Source organism: Acinonyx jubatus, chromosome C2 (assembly GCF_027475565.1).
Source record: "Acinonyx jubatus isolate Ajub_Pintada_27869175 chromosome C2, VMU_Ajub_asm_v1.0, whole genome shotgun sequence".
Classification (NCBI taxonomy): Eukaryota; Metazoa; Chordata; class Mammalia; order Carnivora; family Felidae; genus Acinonyx; species Acinonyx jubatus.
In genome coordinates, this window is record NC_069384.1 from 70,556,379 (window position 1) to 70,583,433 (window position 27,055).

Sequence of the window (27,055 nt, forward strand, 5' to 3'; positions counted from 1 at the left end):
AGCCTCCAGGACTGCTGGGAGTCCCGACATCACTTCCCAAAAGATCTGTGCTACTAGGGGAGGGGAGCTGGAGGGCAGGGCAAGTGTAAGACAGACACCCTCGGAAGCAGCATCCTCTCGACAAGGCTCAAATGTAAGTCTTGAGATGGCCAATGCTATATCGTGCTGCCTACCTGTGCCCCTCTGAGAATCAGTAGGGCAGAAGTACCAGCAGCTCAGAGAGGACTGAGGCCGCCCTCCCCACCCTCCTGCACTGGCCACACCCGCTCCCCCTCCTTGAACAGGCCAGAGTCTCCATAGCAATGGGAGGGCTAGGCCTACCATGGGCAGACACTGCAGTGAGGACAGAAGTCCCTGGGGGAACAGGAGAAGGGGCCAGCACCTCCAGCACGAACTCTCTATTTCCTGATACCTGTCAGTATCCTGGGACAAGTACAAAGTGGAGTGGCACCTGGGAAGCCAAGGCCTGAGCTGAGAACAAGCCCTGCTCTATTTGGGACCAGCTTCTGGAAATCTCAGACCTCTGTCCCACTCCTGGTCTAAAGTAGTCCAGAAATGGCTGATAAATGTTGCTTGAATATTCTGCTCAAAACCCCACCCCACTCACTTCTCTCTGAGAGACCCAGGCAGCCCCTGGTTTTGAGAGACAGCCTAGGCCCTTGCATCCCCCTCCCCTACCTACCACTGGGAGCAGAGGCTCCAGGGACCAGGCCAGACCAGGCCAAGGCCCAGAAGATGGACTTCAAAACCTCTGTCTCCCTTCTCTAGATCTATAAAAATGGAACATGAAACAGCTGCCAGCCATCCTAATTTCCAAGTAAGAACCCATGGAAAAGACCCAAGTCATCATTTGTCCTTCCATCTAGACAGTACCTCACAGGCTCAGCAAAACATCTAGGTGTCCTGTCTCTGCCCACCGCCTGCTACCCCGAGAAACACTGAGCCTACAGAACCAATCAGAGCCAGGGACAAGGGGGCTCTCAGACTCCACTTGGAAACAAACACTGGCACAGCTTCCGCAAGAGGAGTCCAAGGCTGACAGATGAGCAGAAACAGAGCAGAGAGCCAGGCTAAGAGGAGACACAGAAACAGAGACCCACACGTACAAGCCCAGACCCAAAAAGACACACACGAACAGAGAGCCCCTCCACTAGGAGACATGGAGACAGAGTCAGCCAAACAAACATAGAGACATCTGGGCACTGAAAAAACAGGGGGGACGAGTTAAAGCTCTGGTACCATCCGCATACAGGCCTACCCCCAAAGCCTCACCAGCTGTTGTGGCCTCCTGCCCCTCACCTCCCACCTCCTGAGCAGCTCCAGGAACCAAGAGCAGGCGCTGTGGTCCAAGTCGGCCATGGCCCTGGAGGAGGAGCCCAGCAAGCCCACACTGGCAGGCAGCTGCGGAGCCAGCAGCCCAGGCCAACTGGAGGCTGTGACGCAAGGGCAGGGCAGGGCACGACCACAGTGCCTCCCAAGAGGAGCGGCTCCCCTGGGGCCCCACCTGTTGCCCGCCTAGCTCTGGTGGTAACCCAGGGTGCCAGCTCCAGAGACACACACCCCAGGAACACAAGAAGCAACTGAGTCACCCGCTGGGGACCACTGGGTCCCCACTGAGAGCAAGGGATGGGGGAGGTAAAGACCTGAGGGCTACGGTGCACAAGATGGGTCAGGTTCAAGGTCCTCCTGCTCTTGTAGGTAGGAATGGATATAGGTCCAGACTTCTGAATTAACACCCTGCCATGCCCCTCTAGACAGGCCCTCACCCTAATCTTCCTATTTCTGGAATGCTCCCCAGTCCCTTGTCTGGCTCCTCAGCCCCAAACCCACAGACTGTCTTCCTTCCTGTCCCCTGAGCCTCTCTCCATCTAAAAGCTTTCTGCTTTCGTTTACCACCAACTCCCCAAACTTCACCCCCACAACTTGTTGGTTTGTCATTCACATTCTCAGACTGGGCCCAAAGGCTAGGCAAGCCCTGGCCTGGGGAAGAGGTGCTGGGGCCACAGTGAGGGTAGGTCATGTTCCTCCACAACCAGCTTGGGCTCCAGGGCCTACGCTATCATTCTGACCAAACGCAGAAGCTCTCCCCTCTCACCAACACCCCATGAGGCACAGACTGAATGAACGAAAGGCCCCAGACCCCCAGACCTGAAGCCCAGGTAGAAAGGGCTCTGTAGGAAGCGAACCCTGTCCTCATCCCTGCCTGGATCTGAGTCAGAGGAGCTGGGAGCACAGGGGATTTCCTCTGCCTTGCTCCTCTTCCTGGTCCTCCATGCTCACCCCCTACCCCAAAGGCACCTCGACCCCGCCCTGCCCCAACCAGTTCCTCGGCAGCCCTGGGGATCAGATAACAGAGGGTGGGGTGAGTGGTGGGTAGGGCCTCCTTAGCAGAAGGGCTTGAATGGGGGCTACAGGTAGGAGACATGACTCAGGAGATGCTGCCTGGAGGCAGAGACGTGTGTCCCAGGTGTCTGGGCAGGGGCGGGTAAGGAATGGGGACTGGGGACAAAGGAGCCCAGGTGGGCAGCCCAGCAGAAAATGGAGGGGAGCCCCAGGAGGCGACAGTGGGGCTCAGTGGGAGGGCAGAGGCTGCCAGGAAGAGGGTGGGGCTGCTTTGGGGTTCTGACAGGTACCCAGCCAGGTAGTCTAGAGTCCCTGTCCTGGGAGGAGGTGGGAAGGGAAGAAAGACAGGATGAGAGGAATGTTCAGGAGTTCCAGAGTCCCTAGTTGTGGCCCCAGGGCCAAGGCTGAGCCACTTCCTTCGCCTCACCATATCGGCAGTTTGGCTCTGACCCACACAGCCAGGGCTGGAGCCGAGTGGGAAAAGGTTTCGTGAAAGGGTGGTGCTAGGCAGGGAAAATCCCTCTTAGCAGCAGCATCTGGTACTTAACCCCAGGCACTCAAGACTGGACCCGGGCCTGTCCTCCCCTTACTGCACAGCTCAGGCTCCCCACAGCCTGTGTTGCCATGGGAACCTTGGAGGCAGAAGAGCTCTCAGCCAGCAGGCCCCTCCACCCTGCACCCTTCAAGGCAGTGTAGGCGCAGCCTCACGCTCCCTACCTTCCCTCGATGACAGTGATGACGTCATTCATCTGGATGTGCAGCTTGTCTGGCTCCTCAAAGTCCTGAAGCGCCCTCATGTCAGTGGGCTGGGCCTGGGGGCGGAGACCCGTCACTGCCCACCCTGGGACTGACCCCTGCTGGGATACCTCAGCCCCCATGGGCGGACCAGCCCTCACCTCCAGCAGGAAGTCCCGCAGGGCCACAAAGGTGGGTCTGTCCTCTGGCTTGTGAGCCCAGCACTGAACCATGACATTGTAGATATCCTGTGGGCAGTCCTCAGGCCGCGGCAGACGTTCCCCCTCCTTGTCAATCTTATGCAGAATCTGGCGGTGGGGTGGTGCAGTTTGAGCACAAGCAGAGCACCCAGCTCTTCACTTCCCACCTTCCCTCCAGCCCATGGAACAACTGGAGCTGTGGGCTGCCATGCCTGCACCCCAAAGAAAAGGTCTGTCTCCAGGAGCCTATCCCTGGGCCTCTGACCCTTATCCCCTGGCTGGGGCCTCTGGATAGGTGGCTATTACAAGGGAAAAGAATGTGAGCAAGCCCCAGTCTGCCCCTCTCCTGACCACTGGAGGCTCTTCTCTTTGCTCAACTATTTGAGAGGTCATGCAGACACGGGGCAAGGGGGACAGGAACTCCAGCAAATAAGAGCTAGTTCCAACAGGGCCAGGTTGGGAACCAGGAATCAAATCAACCCCCACCCATCCTGTAGGGAGCACATCTCCAGCCACTCACCTGACTGCCATTGAGGCCAATCCAGGGCTCCTGGCCATAGGTGAACATCTCCCACAATGTTACCCCAAACATCCAGGTGTCACTGGCATGGGAGAAGGTACGTGTCTTCAGGCTCTCGGGAGCACACCTGGCAGAGGCAGGGGTCAAAAAGAAGGCCCCTCAGAGCACACCCACCCACATCAGCCCAATGGACAGAACATATTCATTCAACAAACGTGTTGTTACCCTGTGTGCCAGGCTCAACAGCAGATACTGGGACACGTGCAAAGTGAACAGGGACAGGACATGTTGACTATGGGGTGCACAGATGGAGAAAATCATCTATGTTCATGTCTTTATTCACATGAAGCCTGGGGTAGGAAGAGGGTGAAATTCCCAGGTCAGGGAAGCCAGGAGGTCAGAGGCTACAGGAGTTGGTGAGGGGATAAGATCTCAGGCTGTTTTCTAATTGTGGTGGGAGGATGACAATTTCCGGATTTGGGGCAGGATCCTGGGATTTGGGTCATTTCAGCAGGAAGGTGTGGGTGGGAAATTTGGATAGGGTCTGGGGAAGAACCAAAACGGGTGGAAATAGTTACACTCACTTCACCCAAACATCACACACTCCCTCTGGGACTCCCTTTTAGGTGAGGAAGAGAAATGTCACTGCAGTGAGGCCAGCAAAGGGGTATTCCAGGGTGGGGTGAGGTACAGAGCGACGGGGAAGCTGACCGAATGGAGTATCAAAGACTCTCTCCCGGGACTGGAGAGCTGGCCCTGCCACTCAAAGGGGGTGGGACCCAGGGACAGTCACTCAAGATCTCTAAAGCCTCACGGTCCTCATCTGTGAAATGCGAGTAACAATAATCTGCTTATTTCACAGTGCTATGATAAGGGGACCTTATAATTTACTACCCAAACCAGGATGCTTGGGTGTGAAGGGGGTGCTACTAATTACTCCAGAACAACAGGCATAACGTAATCTGAAATGTATGCTCACTCTACATATAAAATCAGTTATTAGTTAGGGTGACCATGCATCCTGGGTGAGAAGGGTGCTCTGGCAAGAACTAGATCTACTCCTCCCGCCCCAAAACAAGGAGACTACACTCCTCTGGGTGCCTCCAAAGCCAGTGGACCACGATGATGTCAGCACAGGATGAGTTCACATAGGAGCTAGGGTAGGGCCAGGTAGCACCTCAGTGTGCAGGTAAACATCCCTGGTCAGTCTACAAGGCCCAGTATGGTCTGGCCCTGCCTGCAGTTAGCTCTACCTGAAACATACTTGCCAACCAGTCTGCCTGGCGAACTTCTGGTATTTCAGAGGCTTAATACGGAGTCCTATAGGATGCCTTTTTGAACTCCCGCAGCACTTATCCCCATGCACCACAGTACCTGGTACATGGGCCCAGAGAATTCCTGGATGAATGAGTGAATGGACTGCGCACAAGAAGGGCATCCCAGACCCAGAGAAGACAAAGGCTGTTGTGGTTACAGAAGGCCTGGAAACTCTGAGGCCCGGGTACACAGGGACCAAGAGGGGTAGGACGGGGTCCAGGCCCTGTGAGCTGGCAGCACCTGTCCCTCACCAGGCAAAGGGCACCTTGCGATGCTCTTGCATGACATAGTGGTCGTCATTCTGGGGTAGTGCACGCATCAACCCGAAGTCCCCAATCTTGACCAGGTCACGGGTGGCCAACAGCAGATTTCGGGCAGCCAGGTCACGGTGAATAAAGCGCTTGGACTCTAGGTAGCCCATGCCCTCAGCCACCTGCACGGCGTAGCGGCTCAGAGTTCCCAGGAGGAAGTGGCCCTGGTGCTTGCGCAGCCGGTCCAACAACGATCCCAGCGGCGCCAGCTCTGTCACCTGAGGCCACGGAGGAGGCAGGAGGAATAAGCGTGGCTGAGCCTTGCCCCTCCCTCGGTGCCCCAAGCTGGATGCTCCTTCCTGGCCTGCCCTCGGGGGATCTCTGAGAGTTCTACAGCTTCCCAAGCCTCTCCCTCCAGGTAACGTGGGAACCTGAGGCCCGAGAGAAGCAACCCACAGAGGCTCAGATTAGAATTTCTAAAAACGAAACTCTAAAAAAAATAATAATAATAAAAATAAAAAATAAAAAATAAACCCTAGGGCCAGTCCCTCCTGTGAGTGCGACTCTCTGTCAATGAGCACAAACAAAATCCAAAGACATGGGCTCCAGCGGACACAGTACCAGGCTGGGCCCCCTAGGAGCCAGTCTGCCACATCAGGTGGGGGACCAAAGCATCTTTGTCAGGATGGAGGGAGTAACCACCACACAGGCAGGAGGAGGGGCAGATCTGGGGGGCCCAGAGACCCTGCTTGAGCACCTTGCCCTCTGCCCACAGCACTCACCATCTTCATGGGCGGCGTGAGGACCACACCATAAAGACGAATGAGGTTTCGATGGTCCAGGGAATGCATGGCATTAACCTCCCGGATAAAGTCATCCATGGCCTCTGGCTGGCTTAGCACATCAGGCTTCAGGCACTTCACAGCCACACTCACCTGCCCAGAGTGGGGAGCAGAAGTCAGGACAGGTCCCAGGCCCCAACACTCTGAGCCAAACTGTCCCTCCCTCCAACTCAGCCCAAATATCCCTGCCTCAGATCTGCTCATCTGGATGGATGAGCATGTATGTCACAGGTGTCTGTGGGTTGGCTGGGAGAGGGCAGCCCTCCCTTGGGCCTCTCCTTCCTGGGGGAACGTCCAGATTAAACAGCAACCATAAAATAAGAGATGATCAGTATGATGACAGAATATTAAAATCTTGTAATAAGATGGAATATTAAAATGTTTTTGGTGTGGAAGGAAAATGCTGTAAATATAATGACAAGAAACTAATCTATAGTGACAGAAATCAGAATAGTGCTTCCCTTGGATAAAGAGGATACTCAGTAGAAGAGGCAGGAGGGAGCCTTCTGGGTGCTGGAACTGCTCTTAATCATGATCTGGGCAGTGGTCACATAGGTCCGTGCATATGCAAAAATTCACTAAGCTGTCCACTCAAGAACTATGTGCTTTATTGTATACATGCTACCTATCTTTCTGGGGAAAATGTTTAGAATACCAAGATGAAAAGGCAAGGTTTTAAAAGTTGCATTCAAAATTTGTATCTTCACCAAATTCACCAAAATACCTGGGGTGAAAAAAAGCAGAAATGCTAACTCTGCTTCCCCTGAGTGAGGGGATTACAAACAATTGCTTTTTCTTATTTTTTAAAAAGTTTTCAAACTTTTACAGTAAGTAAATTATTTTCATAATTGAAAAAAGAAACAGAGGTGTCTAATTAAACCTGAGCATGTAGTCCAGAGGAAGCCCCTTTCTGATCTGTGCCCAGCCACACACACCACCATCCCAGCAGAGGGGAAAGATCTGCCTCAGAGGGTAGAGTCGGGGAAGGCCAGGGTGGAGGGAGAGTGGGGATGGACTCTGCCAGAGTCTCTTAGAGGCCTGTCCCTCTGGCACGCCCCACATGACCCAGAAAGCTTACCGTCTTCCCCGAGGGGGCGTCCCACTCGCCCCTGCGCACCACGCCAAAGGAGCCATCTCCTAGCTTCTCGAAGAGATGCAGGTCCTTCTCCCCAATGAGGCACGTGAGGCTCTGCAAGGGCCCCTCCCCTGCTGGGCCCCCTGGAGTGGGCGAGGTCTTCCGGAAGGTGCTCTGAGAGTGATGAGGAGGGAACTCAGCCTCCAGTCGCTTTCCACTGAACACCTGTTTGAAGGCAGCCAGGGGCCAGATGGAACTCTGAGGTCCCAGAGCCAGTCACTCAGTCCGGCCCACAGGATCCTGGGCTAGGCCTCGAGAGAGGTCCTGGCTTTGCCAAACTGCCAGGGGGCAGCCTGGCTGGAGGCCCACCCACCCCCCACCTCCAGATCACACCCTCAAACAGGAACCCACAGTCTCAGTGTGGCCTCAGAGTATGTGCCAGAAATGGACTGACAGGCATGTAGCTCATGACTGCCATAGCCCCACACCCAGCTGTAGGGTCAGGGACAGCCTAAAGCCACTCCAGACCCATCTTGTGCACCACCTGTCCCTCCCTATCCCCCTACCCAGCACAGACTCGGGCCCCTAACCAGAGCAGATGGGCAGGAGCCTGAGGGGCCCTCCACAAACACCTCCCTGTCCATTTTTAGCCTTGGCCCCTTCTCTGGGTTGCCCATTTGGCGCTGTCTGTCTCCACCCTCCCTGGGGAGCTGACTGCCCTTCATCCTGCCAGGGGAGAGGATAATTTGAGCCTGAGGTTGGACCGTGAATGTGTGCGGGGTGGGGGTGGGGGGGTATGTGCAGATGAAGCAAGGTCTTGCTGGGGAAAGGCCTGGGAAGACAGCTGGGCTTCTGGAGGAGCTAGAGCTGAGAGCTGGGAAACGAAGACTGGAGGTGACTCTGTGACCTGGGATGTGGAGGGAAGGGGTCAAAGGTCAAGGGACAGGAGGAAGGAGACCCTGAGTAGCACAGTTGGCCCCAATAGTCTGACTGGGGCTTCCAAAGCCTTGGCCTCAGGCTGCAGACTCTGTCCAGTTGGGCCCCTGCCCCTCAAAGGCTGGCAGAACCTTGTCCGTATGGGGTAGGCGCATTTCCAATCTGAGAGCCTCTTCTAGCCACTGCTCCGTCCTTCATCCTAGTAACTGAAATCTCTTATGTTTGTAAGCAGTGTTCAGCTAACAAGGCCCTTCACAGCCTTTATCTCCAGGGACCTTTTCCGCCGCCCCGTGAGGGGAGCTGGGCACAAGTGCCACCACCACGGTTTTACTGAAGACATGCCTCAAGTCTGGAGAGGTTCGCTGACTGACCTGAAGACCTCCTGCATGGTGGTCCAAGATCCCCAAACCCTGGCACACCGCACAGCTCCTCCCTCCTACCTTCACCCGCCCGACAAACTCATCCTTCCCTAAAACCTGGGCAAGGGACCAGGACAGTGTCCCCAGAAAAGGCCACAGGCTCCCAAGAGACAGCCCCTTTGCCAGATCGCAGCCAGGAAATCTCTGCTGCCCAATCCTAGTCCAGCTGTTCTGCCCTGCCCACCCCCCATCCCAGCCCTGAGGCCAGAAGTGGGGAGGGAAGGCCCCTGGCTGGTTCACTTCCTCTCGCATTGTCTTCCAGACAATGGGCAAAGTTCCACTGAGTCAGACCAGGGACTCACCACTCCACAGACCCAAATTAGGGCAAAGGGAAAAGGGGGCAGATTGTGGGGAAGGAAGTGGTCAGCAGGGCCAGATGACCAGAGAAACCCTCTGCAGACTAGGGAGGGCAGGGGGCGGGGGAGGGAAGCAAGGCAAAGATGTGCTAGGTCCAGACAGTCCCCACCACTCTGTCCTGGACACTGGCCCCAACATTCAGACTAAGCAAGGGCTCAAGTTACGGCGCACTTGTCAACGGGTGCCTGCTCCACACCCAGCGCCACTGCACAGCGGGAGGGGAGGTAAAGCCATCGCCGCACACAGGCTACTCACGTGCCATCTCTGGTGGAGACAGACACTTAGCTGGGTGGTCCTACAAGTACCCTGCCCGGTAAGACCTTGGAGGAGGGAGGTCTGTACAAAATACAAGATCATACCTGCCTGGGAATGGGGGAGTTTCCTAGGACTAACATCAGAGCTGGGCCTGCAAGGCTGCCCACCCCATCTTGTTCCTCATTCACACACCTTGCTCATCCAAGACTTGCGTTTGCACATGGCCTTTCTCCTCTTCACAGCCTCCCACAATCGCCGCTGTCCTGCAGAGAAAAAAGGGGAATCAAATGCTGTTAAGGTAGTTCACAGCCCCCAGGGCCCCCACTTGCATGCTTCCTTGGTCCCCCTGGGGTGGGCCCACCACTAGATACTGCCCAGCACAATGACACCAAGGAAACAGACCATTCTAACCAACCAGGGGCCATAGTTAGCCAGATGGTCATAGCATTCCACTTCTAGGCAGTGGTTCTCAAACTAGATGGAGGTGTTTAACCACCAAAATTGAACAGCAGTGGTCTTTTTCCAACCCTCAAAGGGGAAAAAAAGGCAATGTGTAGGATTTACCCAATTTTGTGTTTTTCTCCCGTAAAATTTTATTGTTACTAGCATCAGATACCAACTATCCAATCCCAAAGTAGTCTATGTCAGTGTCTAATTTAGCACATTATTACTTATTCAGCTATTTTAAGTTGAATATACTAATAAGTTTCTAATGCTCTACAAGGAATACCATGGCTTCTAGATGCTATGATCACTACTTTTAGGATAAAAACTTATAGAGCATATTTTTGTGCATGGGAAAGAGACAGAATGAGTTCAATTTAAAGCAGATCTTTGCGAGGGAGAGAGAAAAAGAGACAGATTAAGAGAAAATTTGCAAATCATCTGAGGGTTTTTAATCTTCTCTTCTCCATACAGATCTCTGGACATTGACCCCTCTGATGTTCAGAATGGTGAACAGAGCAGACTCAATGCCATGTTTATAAAGGAGGAGGAGATGGAGGAAATACATCCTACAAACGTCTGAACAAACCAAAAGCAGTATTTTTTCAATCCTGAGAATCCAGAGCTTTAAGTATGACTTCATTCTCCTCACACTCCAGTTTACCTTTACAACTGCTAACTGTTCTCATGCACTCACTGCGTGCAGCATCTACTGATGCAGCGAGAGTTCTCAGCTATGCCACCCCATGGAATAAGGAGGAGGGCTCTTCCAACTGGCAATCCTGAGGATAGAGGAGGTAAACGGTCAGTGGGGAAGCAACAAGCAAGGCCAATATCCCCACCTACCAGGCCGGCCCATGCCAATCTTCTCCAGGTCCTCATTCTTGACATACTCAAAATGGGACAGGCGGGTAACATTGAGGTCATCGCGGAGCCGCAGGAAGTACTGTTGTAGCTGCACCTCGGACAGCAGCTCCAGCAGCCAGCCCGTGCCCTCCTCAGGCTGCATGCTGCTGCTCCCCAGCCTCTGTGGGGAGGGAAGAATGGCTCAGGGACCAAGGGGTACAGGGAGGTGGCAGGGGACCCTGTCCTGAGTGTCCTAGGCTCACCCACATTCTACTAAACTGCTTCAAGGGAAGGACTCAAACCATGTTCTTGCTCCCCAAAACAAGTGTACAGAATGGCCTATACTCCTGTGCCCCTCTTCCTGCCAGCAACAAGGGTAGAATTAGGGCAACTGGAATACAGCCCAGGCCCTGGAGTCAGGGTCTTAAGCCCAAACTCTGTGATCTGTGGCTGAGTGATATGAGATCAACCTCTCTGCTTTCAGAGAGTCACAAGCCCTTTGAGAACAATGAAAACTATCGATTATGTTTCCAAGAAAACATACACATTCTTACTCATGAAGTTTCCATTAAGAAATTGGGGGGTGGGGTGCCTGACTAGCTCAATCAGTCGAACATGCAACTCTTGATCTCAGGGTTTTGTATTGTAGAGATTACTTAAAAAATATTTTTAAAATATTTTAAAAAACAATTGGTGGGGGAGGGGTGCCTCCCCTCAGTCAATTAAGCATCCGACTTCAGCTAGGTCATGATCTCGCGGTTCATGAGTTCAAGCCCTATGTCTGGCTCTGTGCAGACAGCTCAGAGCCTGGAGCCTGCTTCGGATTTTGTGTCTCCCTCTCTCTGCCCCTCCCCCCACTCACACATTGTCTCTCTCTCTCAAAAATAAATAAACATTAAAAAAATAGAAAAAAAAAACAATTGGAGGGGGGGTGCAGGGTCCCTTGAGACCTATCCATAGGCTCCTTGGACCTGGTGGACCCCAGGGAAAGAAAGCACTGTGGACTAGATGAGCTCTAGCTAAGTTTCACCCAATGCCTGACACCACCAGAGGCTGTCCCCTCACCATCCCACAGACCACTCAAGTGCCCTTAGAACCACAGTGAGTGGAAGACAAGAGGCAGGCAAAGGCTGGCTGGGGTCAGCTTTCAGATGCCAGCTCAAAGAGGCAGCCTTGCTTAGCTCCATCAACAGTTGTCACCATAGACTACTGCCCAATGTCATCAAAGCTTTTAATTTTTTCAAGAAATACTGGAAATCTGAATCTATATGTGAAATCTGACCACTAAAATTCTTTCTGAAAAGGTAATATATGCACATGGTAAGATATTCAAAAAGCACACAGGAGCCATAAAGTCTCATTCCCTGCCATACTGCACAGCCACCTAGCCCCCTGTCCCCAAAACCAGCTGCCATAAATGACTTTTACACATCCTTCCAGACTTTGTTTCGCCCACACACACACACATTTACCCATTACCCACACCATTCTGTTCCTTGTTTTCACTTAACATTACATCTTTCTCTTGACTTATTAATTATATCGACTAATTCAAGTTTGAAATACACACACACACACACACACACACACACATGCTGTGCAAGCCAAGCAAAACACATGTGCAGGCTATAATCAGCCAATAGGCCACCAGTGAGTGACCTCTGACCTACACTCTGTGCGGTCCAGAGAAAGAGGACAGGGCACCCATAACACAAAGCAGCCTGGCCCACCGGACACCAAGCCCATCCTTGTCCAAGTAAGACCCAACAGAGCTGAGAGCTTGTCCAGGCCGGCCCCTGACTTGTGTTCAATCCCCACGGAGGAAAACCCACAAGAAGGAAAAGGCCAGCTGCCCCTCAACACCCCACAAGTCAGAGGTGGCCTTGGCCTCCAGCTCTCAACACAGGCTCACCAAGAGAAGCCGGCGCTTGCAGCCCAGGAGGAGCATGAGCCTCCTGCCCCCACAGTTCCCAGCGGTGTTGCCAGCCTAGCAGCAGGACATCAGAGCTTCCGAGGCAGCTCAGGGCAATGCAAAGAGTGACAAACGGGAATGAGAAGCCCTCAGTTCAAACCCTGGCTCTTCCACCAAGGCAGCTGGGCCAGAGGGGGGGTTTTAAACTTCAAGCTGTGACCCTTTACCTAGATGGTTCCCATGAGGTCTGTGCAGCCTCCTAGGGGACATTCTTGGATGTTGGGGGGCCACTAGTGGCATTTAGTGGGTGACTGGGGGACAAGAATGTAAGTTATCCTGTAATGTGCAGGGGAGTCTCACACATTGTCCCAAATCCCACACAACTTAATTCGTGCGGGTGAAAAACTGGTTTATAAACATCTGAACCTAGAATCGAATTCCATCTTAACATGAGCAAAAATGTATTTTTTGGTTTTTAATACACACTGAATCTTCCTAGAACAGAACTATGGTGTAAAATGAGGGAACACTGACCTTTGCTTTGTTCAGAACTTAGCAAAAGTTGTTCACTAATCAGAAAAATGTCACTGAAGGCAACCTGCCCTTATTATTTCCAAACCCCACTCTCGGTCAGCACTTGTAGACGCTGCCTCCACAGTGGTCCTCCTAGAGGTGTTAGCACTGACTACCTCATCACGTCAGAGTGCACAGACATACCAGAATACATGAAATGCTATCATCACTTTCCTTTTATTTCTCCTTTATACTACAGGTGACATCGTGTTGACTGACTACACACACACAGTAAAAAAGTTATATTTTTATTATTTTTATTTAAGAAGAACTATAAAAATAACTCTAACATTTCAACTACACTTATTATATGCCAGGCACAGTTCTAAGCGTTTAGCTGTATTAACTCACTTATCCTCAACAAAAACATTTGTTACACACAAGGGAGTGCATGGACGTGAAGAGGGCAGGGCACTACTGCTTTCCAGAAAAAGGTCCCAAAGGTGCACTGTGAAAATCACTGACCTAGGCTGTGTCTCTCCGCAGCCTGGCCAGGCAGGGCCAGCCAGCACTTCCACCATCACTACCCTGTCCCTGGAGCAAAGCAATTGCACCCACTACATGCCCCACGATGTGGCCTGCCAGCAGGGCAAGCAGTTTGATGTCTCCCTCCTCTTCTTGCCCAGTCTCCAAGTCTCAGGGTTCTAGACTCCCCACTCCCACCCTCCTCTGGGGGCAACTGCTCAAAGCCATGCCCTGGGTGGTCAGGACTTGTGCAGAAGCTGTGCAGAAAGCACAGTCTGGCATGTTCCTTTTCCCTGAGACACCAGCTAACAGATCTCCCTGCTCAGCTGGACACTCCCCTCCCTGCTCACCAGCCCCAGGGACAGGGTTGCTCTGCGTAGGGGTGTGTGGGGGACAGGGAAGAACACTGGGATCCCAGTGAGAAGAAAGCAATCAGGGTCTTAGTTCTGTCTCTACCACCAGGGTGACCCTGGATAAGCCCCTTCCCCTTGGCTAAGTGCCCCTTCCCCGCCAAGTTTCTTTGTCTCTGAAGCTTTCCCCCCCACCCTGCTCACAGTCTTCAGCTGTGCGTGTGCCTGGCCCCCAGCACACCCACAGTCCCACACCTGTGTCTGACGTGTGGCGTGGCACTCTCCAGACACGCACATTTCCCACATACACTTTGCTAACATGCTCACCAACCAGAATGCAGCAGCTGAGGGGAGAGGCCCTGGTCTCAGAACCCCTATCAAGCCCTCAGCCATTCCCGGTCCTGTCCTCTGCTCCTCAGTGAAGTGCTGGCTCTGAGGGGCTGACCCAGTCCCCAGTCAGTCCTACCCACATCCCCAGCCCCCACTCACTGTGTACAGGCGTCGCCGTAGTCTGGCCAGGAGAGGGAAAGAAAGCTCCAGGCCAGGGAACCGACGGGCTGCTGGCATCTCCACGGAGCTGGACCCCCTGACTGGGACCCTGGGACTTTGGCCCAAGATATGAGGGAGCAGAGCCTTTAGCTCCTGAATTTAAGGTTCTGCCCAGAAGGGAAGTTGGCCAAAGACCTGCTCCAGGAGTCCCCCAAATCCCACAACAGGAGTGGGAAATGGGACAGAAGAAGAGGGTGGGCTCCTTTTCTTTGCTGCACAGCTGTTTCCACAGCTGGCTAGTCTGGCAGGAGGTGAGCTCTTCTCTGGGCTGGCTGCAGCCTGGGTCCTCTGTCCTGTTTCTCTGACTTCTCTTCAGTGCAGTGGTCACAGCTCAGCCCTACTCCCTGGCTCCCCCGCCTGACTGCCCTCCCTCCCTTGTCCCTCCCTCCCCTGCTGAGCAGCTCTGACACTGGCTGAAAAAGGACCTTTCTGAATCACTGCCAAAAGGGTGGCGGGAATGAGGGGACTCTTCCTCCCAGCCACCCGCGCTGGCCCCCCTGCCTCCCCATACACAAGGCCCCCTGTCTTTGGCTTCCACCCCAGCCCCCATAGCTGCAGACAACTCTTGGGATTTTAGGGTGGGGGCTATGTGAATCAAGCAGCAACGTACAAAGAGGGGCTACAGGCTCCTACATGGGCTTGTCTGGGGCTGTGGGGGCTAGAACACAGCCTGAGTTGAGGGCCTGGACCCCAGACAGACATTCCTGGGCCCTGCAGGCAGACCCTTCAGAGACCCTCCCCCATCTCTCAGTCCCAGTCTTGGCTGGGCGTCTCCTGGCTCAGGCCCTAATGTGGCCCTGTTACCCTGGTGCCCGACGGAAATAGGAGGCCGGCAGCCTGCCAGAGTGGGGCAGTCCAGCCAAGAGCGAGGGGGGTTGTGGGGGTGAGGAATCTCCACCCCCTCCCCTGGGGTTGCCTTGCACTGCCCACAACATCCAGGGTGCCTCCTCCCCCAGACCAGCTAGCTAAGATCCAAAGCCCCTCTAAACAAACAAATATGCCCCTAGACCCTGCTGGGATGTCCTCACTCCAAAGCAATAGGATTCTAGGCTATAGGATGTTTCTTGTATAGCACCCCCAAACACAGGCAACAGCCTCAGCTAAAAAGAACTGGAGAAACTCCACCAAGCCCCCATTGGCCCCCCATGTTCCTACAGCTGACAAATGATCCCTCTGCCCCTCCTCAAGAGTACCAGCTGCTCCTACACCCCCCTCACTACAGCCCCCAGACACACCTGACAGCTGCAGGAAGTCCTCGCAGGCTCCCTCAGCAACCCCTCCCCCCATCAGCAGCCATGTCCAGAGAGCCCGTTTCTTGTACACTGTTCTCTTGTCCCTATCCAGCTGGCTACTAGCTCTGGGAACCCCAGCTGGATGGTGGGGCAGACAGCTGGGTGAGAGTTTTGGGGAGTTAGCATCTTAGGCTCTCTTTCCAGGGCCTCTCTTAGTGCCCAGCCTTCTTAGCAGGGAGGTTACCTGAAAGGTCAGCCATTTCCTGGTCCAACCCTGTGGAGGGGTAGGGGGCGTGGCTGTTGGGGGACATGCCAGCTCTCAAGCTCTCAGTCCCTCCTCCTCATCCCTGTGTCATCTACCACACAAAGCTCGTGGATCCAGCCAGGTATAGCCTCCCCTTGGTCCAGTGAATCACCAGTCTGAGGCTGGGGTCAGAGCTAATAGACAAGATAAGGCCGGGCTGAGATCACACTGGAAATGACTTTTCCCAAAACCCTGGCAGACAATGCCCTTGGTTCAGAGAAGCCTACTGCCTACTTCCCACCAGGCACCACCCTGAAGGAGCCCCAGGGACCTGACTTTAGGGGACAATTTAAGCAAAATTACTCCCTCTACTGCAAAAGGGGGGCTGCTGGATCAGAATGGCCAGATTAAAGAGTCTAGCCACCCCCAAAAGATGTGTCCCAAATCATTCAGAACCCCATGCCTGACTCTTCCCTTAGACCTTGGGTAAGAACAAGCCTCAGCAACTTGGTCAGCAATCCAGCTGCAAAAGGCTGTGAGGAAAAGCAAAGCCTGGTCAGAGCTCAGGCCACTTCTTGGACCCTTCTCTCAGACCCGGAAAACAACCTCCACCTTTTCTGTCCCCCTTAGTCCTGTCAGCTATCGCCCTCTGCCGACCAAGAGAGAAAGTGCTTCATCTCCAAGCAGAAGGGAAGCAGCCCCACGAATAACGATCATATTTCCTAAAGCAAATAAGGGCATTTCGCTTGATATGCATATTCAAAAGTAAGCAGGAATGTCCAGGGAACAAGGACTCAGTGCCCATAAAAGACTACACCCAAAGCCTGGCACTGCTTCTGGTGCTCCCACCGGGTGTTGAAGAAAGCCCAAAAGGCAGTTTAACTGGGTCCCAGAGAAACCGGAGACACTGAGGCAGGTGGCAGCATCAGTAATTTCCCACCACTGACTTGCCCCTCACCCACCACATACACACACAAACACCTCATTACCCAGCCTCTCAGCCCCCAGGATCTGTCCTGGGGCCCTGAAGCACAGACGCCCCTCACTCCTGAGAGGCTGCTGCGGAGCAGGGCTGGGCCCTCAGCTCATTGGCAGATGATGGGGTCTAGGACCCAGCTACCTGGCTATCCCCCAGGCCTCTCCCATTACCTGCTGTCCCTCCTCACCCCCAGCCAGGCGCTGATATGCAGATCTCTCCCCCATGGCACCCAAACTCCCGGGCGTTAGAGCCAGGGAGGAGAGCAGAGCCCTCCCGCAGCCCCCGCCCCTCCAGCGGCACCGGCAGCGGCAGCGTCACTGCCCTGCGTCCCGAGGGGCCGGGCCTCCAGCATCCTCCAGAAGGAGGGCAGGGGCTGCTTGAGCGCCTCAACCGAGAAGGCCGGTCCGTACCCCACAGCATACCCACCCACAGCCTCATATCCACCGCTGGTTGGCCAGTGCCGGAGCCGAGCCCGGATGGTTGGATGGTCGCCGTCACCTATGCCGGGCCTGCGACCGGCCCCTCCCCCAATCGCTTCCCCAGCCTCCATTCCAAGGAGCCGCCGCCTCTCGCCTCTCTGCAGCACCACCTGCTGACCCCCGGAGACATCCAGGTGCCTCGACCCCACCTCCACTGACCGCAGGGCCACAGCTCCCCTCAGCTCCTTGGCTACCTCCATGATCCCTGAGCTCCACTGCCACCAATTAGGTCCTGGGGAATCAAGACCTCCCACATAAGGAGGTCCACCCAAGAGGCTCACAGGAAAGGAGCCCCATCCTGACTCGGCCTGAGACCGCCCCCTCCGTTCACTGGGGCCTGAAGCCTATCCCCCCAATCCGCCCGGCTTCCACCAAGCTCCAAGCATGCGCCCACCTGCCGGACTCCCTGCCGCTCCACTCCGCACTCCACTGCACTCCACTCGCTCAGCGCCCCGAGAACCTGCCCAGTCGTAGAAGCCACGCCTCCGGCACCAGGAGGGAGACCACAGCCCGCCCCTGCCCCACGCCTCTTCCCAGCCCGGCCTTGACATCTCCCTAGCCTCCCCCAAGACTGCACAGGCTGTGCGCAGGGGAGCTCAGGGCAGGGCACAGTGCTGGGGCTGACCTCTGGCCTCAGTAGAGTGCCTCGAGTGCCCACACTCCCCGCCGTAGGAGCTGCTCCAACACGTGCCCACGCCGGGCTCTGCCACCCAGCACTGGGGCGAGGCCATTGCCTAGTGATCAGGAAGTCCTACTGCAGAGGCTCCTCCTCTCCCTCCCGCCCGCCCTGAGGGCCTCAAGGCGCCCCACGCACACCCTTTCATTGTGCTGGCATCTGAAGCATCCACTGACTCCTTAGTACCAGGTATTTAGGGCTGAGCTCAGGGCACCCTCCACTTCCGGGAGGGTTGGGGCAGAGGAGGAGGGAGATGCTGAGACACCTGCCCTCCCATCAACCAACTCAACCTTGAGGCTAAGGAAAGGGACCCCAGGAGGATACTGGGTGACTTCCTATAAGGCTCAATCTCCTCACAAGTTCCTTCACCTTGAAGCATGCTGAGGTAGGGGATGACCCTGCCAGGCAGGAGATCTAATCCAGGCAGAAGTCCCTGGTATCTTACAGCAGCTATAGCAGTTTTGTGGGAAGCTGCAAGAACCCAGCCAAAGTCAGGAAGCTGTCCTGACCCAAAGTCAGAGAAAAAGAGCATGAAAATGCCAGGCCCATCCATTCTTCCCTTCACTGGATGAATGGTATGATCCAAATTATTCCTCCTTCCTGCTTTCTCCCTATCTCCTCCCCACCCCCCCCCACCCCCATTACCCTCCCTTCCTAATGCCATCCTGCCAAGATTCCCACAGGATCCAAACTACCTTTAGGACTTGGGGGATCTACCCTACATGTATACCCCTGTAGTCTACAACTTGCCCCCATATCTCTAAAGAGAGATGGGAGTGGCCAGGAACCAGCTTGCCTCTGCTGTCCACTCCCCTCCACCAGCCTCTCCAGCAGCATCAGTGAAGTGACAAATCCACACTGAGGAGCAGACATGACATGTAATTTCCGGCCAAGAGATTTTTCTAAAACAATCTACCGTATTCTTGGGAATATATGCCAACCTCACCTCCAAGCCAGCCCTCTCCACCCCTGCCCTCCCTCTTCTCTAAGCTCTAGAGGGTAAACAACATATTGGGAGGAAGGCGGCGGGGGGGGGGGGCTTATAGTTCCTCTCCCAGCCAGAGGATTATCTTGCCTCCACATGCCAGCCCCACAAAGCCCAGTCAACTTCAACTCACCCCTCCATACACAGGCCCCAAACTTCTGGACCAAGGCCAGGCTGGCTCCCCTTGGGACCTCATCCCAGAGGGAACTGCACCAAGCAACCCCACACCTTCAGGTCAGCCCAGTTCTGACATCACACAGATCTGGGGAGGAGGCTGGTCTGGGGCCAATGGAGAGAGGGGGTGATTCAGACACACACCATGCTGTCCACACCCTCTCCATCTCCAGGACACAGGGGCCCCCTCCCTCCCAGGAGAGCTTGGCAGCTGTGGTTCTGAGGAGAGGCAAAGCTGAGGCATATTTGCTAGTGGTGCTGGGCCCATAGGCCCCAAGTCTAGCCCTGGAGCCTCTTTCCCATCCTCCTTAACTATTGATATTTCCCCAAGACTTCTGAACTCACCCTTCCTTCTCTTCTCAGTGGACGCTCTGCTCCCTGGGGGGTCACTTCCTCTCCCTCCCCTGCCCCAGGGCTCCAATTACCATGTGCTGTCTGTCTTTATTTCTGACCACCTGAAGCTCTAGGCCCACATTTACAGACATTTACAGGACAGCTCCACCAGGAGGATGCACAAGTACCACAAATTCTGTATAACCATACTGAGCTCATCATCACCCCCTTCAACTTAGCTAAGGCATGCTCCTATATCCCAACTGAAAATATCACAAGCCAATGCCAGCCACTCAGGCTAGAAACCTCACCCCTGGCCCCCCTGCAACTATAACTTCCTACCTTCCCCACTGGGCAGGACACAAAATCTTGTTTCTGCCTCCTCATTAGTCCTCCCAATCAATACCATTAGGATCAAGAGTCAGACAGACCAGATCTGAAATCTTGGCTCTGTCACTTTGTACTTGAGCAACTTTGGGGCAAATACCTTAACCTCTAAGACTCAATTTCCTCTCCTGTAAAATGGGAAGAAATAGCAGCACCTCCTTCACAGAGTGCAGATTCAATGAGATAATGAACAGCACACTTAGCACAGCACCTGGCACACAGCTGCCTATTACTATTATTGTCATCTGAAGTCCCTCCCCTGCTTATATCCTTCTGTAACTCCTCATTGAGCCAAATACAAGGCCCTTCAAGATCCTCCCCTTGCCTATTTGTCCACCTCCATACCTCATCATTTTCTTCAAATGTCCATATTCCAGCCAAATTAAATACTTGCCCTTCCCTACACACACTCCCTTCTTTAATTTTTTTTTTAATGTTTTTGAGAGAGACAGAGAGAGACACAGAGACAGTGGGGGAGGGGGCAGAGAGAAAGGGAGACACAGAATCCCAAACAGGCTCCAGGCTCTGAGCTGTCAGCACAGAGCCCAATGCAGGGCTTGAACCCACAGACCCTGAGATCATGACCCTGAGCTGAAGCTGGACGCTTAACCGATGAGCCATCCAGGCGCCCCACTCCCTTCTTGAATCTTAATGTTTCAGGGTGCCTGGGTGGCTCAGTCAATTAAGTATCTGACTCTTGATTTCAGCTCAAGTCATGATCTCAGTTCGTGAGTTAGAGCCTCATATTGGGCTCTGTGCTGACAGTGTGGACCCTGCTTGGGATTCTCTCTTTCTCCCTCTCTCTGCCCCTTTCCCACTTGCTCTCTCTTTCTTTCTTTCTCTCTCTCTCTCTCAAAAATCAAGAAAGAAAACTTTAGAAAAAAAAAAACATTTCTCATTAAAAAATTTTTAATGTCTCTGAGCTATTCTCTTTGTGACAGTCCTTCTCTTTGTCTACATGATGAATTCCAACACATCCCCCAAGACCCATGTCATCTCCTCTGTAAATTGCCATTTCCTACCTCTAAATGGTTATTTTTGCCATGCTTCCCATGTTATTCCGTTAAAATAATATTTGAAAACAGGAATGGTATAAACACACAATACAGTTAACTCTTGAACAACATGGGTTTGAATCGTGCAGGTCCACTAATGTGTGAATTTTTTCAATACGGTACAGTACAATGTATTTTCGCTTATGATTTTCTTAATAACAACATTTTCTTTTCTCCAGTTTACTTTGTTCTAAGAATATAGTACGTAATACATATAAAATGTAAAATATGTGCTGTTTATGTTATTGGTTAAGTTTTCCACTCAACCGTGGGCTGTCACTAGTTCAGTTTTTGGGGAGTCAAAAGTTATATGCAGATTTTAGACTGTGTGAGAGGTCAGCACTCCTAGCCCCCACGTGTTCAACAGTCAACTATAGTGTAGTACATGTGGAAAATAGGCAAAATCAATGTATAATTTTCAAATTATCCATCACACTCTGATCCTTAAAGGCTCACTGTTCTTATAGCATTCTGTATCAATATATAATTCTACTGAGAGATTCTATGTACACACCTCTACTGTAGTTTGTACCCTGTAAAGTAACCAGCTGTTTTTATCTATCAACTTGAAGGCAGAAGCTGGCAAGGTATCTGGTCAAGAAGAGTTTCCTGAAAGAGACTTCAAACCCATAAGATGGACACTGGAGAAAGGGGGCCTGCTTTACTTCCAGAGGGTATCAGAAATAAGCCTCATTCCCCCACCCCACCCCCGCCCAGGCTTTGCTCCCTCCCAGTATTTCTAATCCAGAAAAGCAAGCACCTTCATAGAAAGAGGGGCTGCCAATCTCATTACAGCCACTCCAGTCCCAGTAAGCTACTTTGCTCCCACAAAGCCTTTTCAGCACCAGGGATGACAAGGCCAGTCAGTTGCTTATGCAGAGGGAGGGCCAGGAATCGGCCTTCTGCAGAAGGCTGCATTCTCACTAGACTGCAGGGACAGCTGGGGTAGGCGATACAACAATGTAGATGGGAAGGAAGCTCAGTTTGTCAGGCATCCCAGCCTCACCATGGGGGTCAAGGGAGTAACAGGGTGGGAAGGCAGGGCACAGAAGCAGGGAATCAGATCAGATACAGGGACCCACTACGCCTCATCTTCGACTCCAACAGAAAAGGAGGTGTGACTTTCAGAGAAGAAAGGAAAGAATCTACCTTTACACAGAACCTATCCACTATCCAGACCCACATTGAACTCAACACCTCCCCACATGTACCAACTTGATCTTGAAAGTATTTAGTTGCTGTTTCATGCTCCAGCGGCTCAAGATTGGCATGCCAACCCTGACACTCAGAGACAGGACACTGAGAGCCCTAACACATTCCTGGAGCACTCCTCCCACCAACAAAACCCTACTCATGTGTGACAGAGGATACATTCCGGCAGCTGTCTGGGTCTTGTGCACATGCACACCATGCACGCCCTGGTGCCAGGGCTCGGATGCAGGGCACTGCAGAGAGCTGCCTCTTGCCAATCCTCTGGCCCAGGCATCATCACAACACCAAGCGATGCAGTGACTCCCGGGAAGGGAGGAAGGATGCAGCACAGCTCCCAGCAGCCAGCCACTCCCAGAGCTCTTCTAGGGCTGGGGCTGTGCAGAGGCTGCCTGGCTGGTCCTCTGCCTGCTGGCTCAGGCCTCACCCCACCCCCCCTTCAGCAAGAGCCTAGAGCTGAAGGGGCCTATTGTTGAGCCCCGGAGGTGGGGTGGGGAAAGAAGCCAGAGCTGTGAATGGTAGAGCATTTATTCTGCAAGAGGGACTGCTCATCCCCTCTGGACCATGTCCATACCAGAACCCCAGGAGCTAGCAACACCCAGTGAAGGACAGGCTGCAGGGCCCAGGAGACAAAGGGACTGAACCTAGGAGTAAAAGAAATGTTGGACGACCTTCCCACTATATCCTGCCTATCCATTTTAGCAATAAAGAAACTGAGATCCTAAAAGGGGAAGGGACTTGTGAAACAAGGCACTTACGGAGCTATCTTTGGAAACAGATCCCTAGGAACTAGGGGAGATCAATAGTTCAGAGCGGAGGTGACTGTAGACACAGAGGAACAGCCATACCAAGGTCAGGGATTAGTAAACGTAAGGACCCAGGAAGAGGAGGCCTTGCCTTATTAGAAGACACAGCATACAGGAGACAGGCAGAGACAGGAAGAGCCCACTGTTCTTACACCCAGCTAAGGCCCTTGGCTCCAGGGCTCCCAGGAGATACAGCTGCTGAAGGAAGAGACCAAGCCAAAACTCACTCCAAACCCCGCCTCAGTCACTCACCATGCACCTTCTATGTGCTCACCCTGTGTTAGGGTTTTGGGGAAATAGGAAAGGGAAGTTATGTTTTGGGTCCTCAAGAAGACACTATGTGCAGGTTCTTTTATTTTTTTTAATAGAAAGCAATGTTTTTTTATCTATTTACTTTTATTTTTTTTAGTGAGTTCTAAGCCCAATGTGGGACTTGAGCTCACAACACCAAGATCAAAGAGTTGCACACTCTACCAACTGAGCCAGTCAGGGATCCCTACATGCAGTCCTTTAAAAGCTTTATCTTCACTAACTGATTAAAAACTTCCCCTTATTACTCTACATTATCCCCGTTTTACAGATGAAGAAATTGACGTTTTGAAGAAGTGACCAAGGTCATGCAGAGAGTAAGAGCTGAAGCCAGGATTCAGTCCATATACAAATGCACACTAAATTTCGTGGCTCAATGATGCGAGCCCACGGAGGGCAGAGTTATAGTCCTATTCATTAAATATATACTGGACATTGAATGAATTCATGGATTCTATGAGGAAGTTTAAAGAGGGGACAGAAGTTCCAGGAAAAAAACCAGTAAATTGCACACATGCACATAATTCCATTCCTTCTCAAAACCCCTCCAAAACTACATTTTTAAAGAGAATTTATTTTTCTAAAGAGAATTTTTTTAAAAATATTTATTTATTTTTGAGAGAGACAGCACAAAAATGAGCAGGGGAGGGGCAGAGAGGATCTGAGCAGAGGAGAGAGGATCTGAAGCAGTCTCTGAATTATCAGCACAGAGCCTGACATGGGGCTCAAACCCACAAACCACAAGAGCATGACCCGAGCCGAAGTTGGATGTTTAACCAACTGAGCCACCCAGGTGCCCCTCAAGAGAAATTTTTTGAATGGCAGAGGAAACAACCACAACAAGCTGGAAAGCAGATGATGGGCCAGTGACAACTGGGAGCAGAACCTAAAAAAAAAAGTCACAACTCCCAAGGTGAGAAGCACCTGACTGATCCCACAGAATCCTCAAATGGCCTGGGAATTTGAAGCCCCAGAAACCCCTACAAGAAGAGGTGAGAGAGGGAAGTGCTAAAAAATAGAGGATTATTTAAAAGCTATTTAAGAAGCAGTAAGACCCCACCACCAGCACCGCCATACTCCTTCCCCAATACAGAGCCACTGAGTGACTGTCCCTTTACCACCCTGCAAAAAACAGGGATTTCCCTACAGTGGATAAATGGAACATCTTGAGACTGGCACAGTGGGCTTCATGGAAGATGGCAGGGGGGTGGGAGGGAGCAGCAGGCAGGTGCTACATCCCAAACAAGGAAAGCATGCATGGATGTTGAGATCCCAATCCCCTTCTCGACTTGCTCCTGGAACATGGAGCCAGGCTTCCACATCTTGGCAGGAGACACAAGTGTCTTTTCTGGCAACTCTGACCTGGCCAAGAAAGATATAAAGATACCAACACTAGGAGTTCCCAACAAATGGCCCATCTAGGTCACCACACAAAGAAACTCCATCAACAAGACCATTCAGTGCTGTAGTTCCCCATCCTCCGTTGAGAGCAGACAACACAAAATTACCAGACACCCAAGACAAGCCTCTAACATGGAAGAGAGAGAGCAAAACACACAGAAAAAAGCAACCAAGGGGAAACAGACTATGCAGAAGAAAATTTCAGACCAAAAAATGCTCATTAATATACCCTCAGAGACAAGATAGTGTATCTTCAAAATAAGAACAGGATATTATCGGGAAACAAAAAATTACAAACACAATAGGTGACATACAAAATTCATCAGACCCATCCCCAACCCACCCAGCAGAGTCTGGCCCATGGCAGGTGCTCGCTCATAAATACCTGTTGAATGGATAAATGAGGTAGTGATTCTCAAATTTTAATGCACATACAGATCACCTGGGGATATTGTTAAACTGCAGATACAGATTCCATGGATATGAGGTAGGGCCTAAGATTCTCCATTTCTAACAAGCTGCCAAGTGACACATGTTTTGGTCCAGTAGACCACACTCTGAGAAGCAAGGGTCTTCAATAAACTCTGGAGGTGCTCTTTGCCCTGGCTATGCATTAAAATCACCTTGGAGCTAGGAAAGTGTCAATGTGTAGACCCCACCCACTGAGATTCTAATCAACTTGACCTAGGTGAGACTGAGGTGTCATTTTTTTTTTTTTTTGAGAGAGAGAGAGAGAGAGAGAGAGAGAGACAGCGCACAAGTGCACACGCAAGCAGGGGAGGGGCAGAAGGAGAGGGAGGGAGAGAATCTTAAGCAGGCTCCACACTCAGCATGTGGAGCCTAATCCAGGGCTCAATTTCACAACAGTCAGATCATGACCTGAGCTGAAATCAAGAGTCAGATACTTAAATGACTGACTGCGCCACCCAGGCACCCCTGAGGCGTATCTTTTTTTTTTTTTTTTTTTTTTTTTTAAGTTTATTTATTTTGAGAGACAGAGAGAACAGAGGAGGGGCAGAGAGAGAGGAAGAGAGGGAATCCCAGGCAGGCTCTGTGCTGTCAACGTGGAGCCTGATGTGGGGCTTGAACTCATGAACAGTGAGATCATGACCTGAGCTGAAACCAAGAGGTGGACGCTTAACCAAATGAGCCACCCAGGCGCCCCTTAGACATTGTAGTTTGAAGCCTCTTCAGATGAATCCAGACTGGGGTTGAATACCATTGCTCTGTAGAAAGCTTGTAATTGTGCCAATTCGTTTGACCTGGCCAGAACAGTCCTGTTCTCAGATGTTCTCTCCCATTACTGACACTGACCACTCTCTCAAAGGCCCTTCTCATCATAGCCATGAGCATCAGTTTATGGGACTACTTATTATACTGATAGTGATTCTCAATTCTGAGTCCCATTAATATGGATGAAAAAAATCATTCTACTGAATTCTCAATAAATTCAGTCTGAGAAAGTTTTCCTTATCAAATTCTCACACTTATCTTAATCTAATTTTTTGTTACCCTTAACCTTGAAACTTTATCAGGTTAATAAGCCCTTTTGGGAAGGAGGTTTTGTTTTTGTTTTTGGTTTGTTTTTTTTTTTAATTTTTTTTTTAAACGTTTATTTATTTTTGAGACAGAGAGAGACAGAGCATGAACAGGGGAGGGGCAGAGAGAGAGGGAGACACAGAATCTGAAACAGGCTCCAGGCTCTGAGCTGTCAGCACAGAGCCCGACCGCGGGGCTCGAATTCACGGACCGTGAGATCGTGACCTGAGCCGAAGTCGGACGCTTAACCGACCGAGCCACCCAGGCGCCCCTTTGTGTTTTTTTAGTGAAATGTGGATAATTCCCTAATCAAAAATCCTAACCCATTCTCCCAAGGTTTCTATTACTAAAGTTGAATTTAGTAGTTTTGTGTCTACCTCATCCATGTCACACATGGGAGAAAATAGTATCAACAGACATTTACTGCTATCATAATTGCTAAAACTACAATAGAAGGGATGGAGGATAAAGTTCAGATCTTCTGCAACAGAGAACAAAAGACACAAAGATGACAAACAGGAGAGGGAAAAAAAAAAAAAAAAAGAAAACCAGATGATCAGTATAAGAAGGTCCAATATCTAAACAAAAGGAGCTCAGAGAGACAGAGAGACAGAGAGAGAGAGAGATGACCAAAATAATACAAGAAAACTTCCCAGACCTGAAGTACAAGTTTCCAAACTAAAAGGGTTCACTGAGCATACAGCACAAGTTGAAAACAGACCCATACTAAGCTACTTAATTAGGAAATCATTACAAAACACAATACTGGAGATAAAGAGAAGATCCTACACACTTTGGGGCAAGGGAGAGGGTCCCATACAGGATTTGGAGTGACCTTAGACTTCAGTGTTAATTCTA

At 51.9% G+C, this 27,055-nt stretch overlaps 1 protein-coding gene across 20 annotated transcripts in view; it reads right to left on the reverse strand.

The window, feature by feature from the left end:
- The window catches only part of TNK2 (tyrosine kinase non receptor 2), a 44,773-nt gene that overhangs the window by 8,744 nt on the left and 8,974 nt on the right, over window positions 1-27,055 (reverse strand). For 5 of the 20 annotated variants that reach the window (XM_053220998.1, XM_053221011.1, XM_053221008.1 and 2 more), the window contains exons 1-9: window positions 17,015-17,216; window positions 10,541-10,721; window positions 9,443-9,513; window positions 7,287-7,508; window positions 6,149-6,301; window positions 5,367-5,644; window positions 3,799-3,925; window positions 3,240-3,386; window positions 3,061-3,155 (exon numbers count right to left, since the gene is read on the reverse strand). In XM_053220998.1, coding sequence (XP_053076973.1) covers window positions 3,061-3,155; window positions 3,240-3,386; window positions 3,799-3,925; window positions 5,367-5,644; window positions 6,149-6,301; window positions 7,287-7,508; window positions 9,443-9,513; window positions 10,541-10,721; window positions 17,015-17,068 — 1,328 coding nt within the window. In that variant the 5' untranslated portion in view covers window positions 17,069-17,216. Of the gene's footprint in view, window positions 1-3,060; window positions 3,156-3,239; window positions 3,387-3,798; window positions 3,926-5,366; window positions 5,645-6,148; window positions 6,302-7,286; window positions 7,509-9,442; window positions 9,514-10,540; window positions 10,722-14,329; window positions 14,727-17,014; window positions 17,217-17,717; window positions 17,856-27,055 lie in introns of those variants that run through there. The other 15 variants (XR_008297721.1, XM_053221004.1, XM_053221009.1 and 12 more) reach the window with 8 other exon arrangements.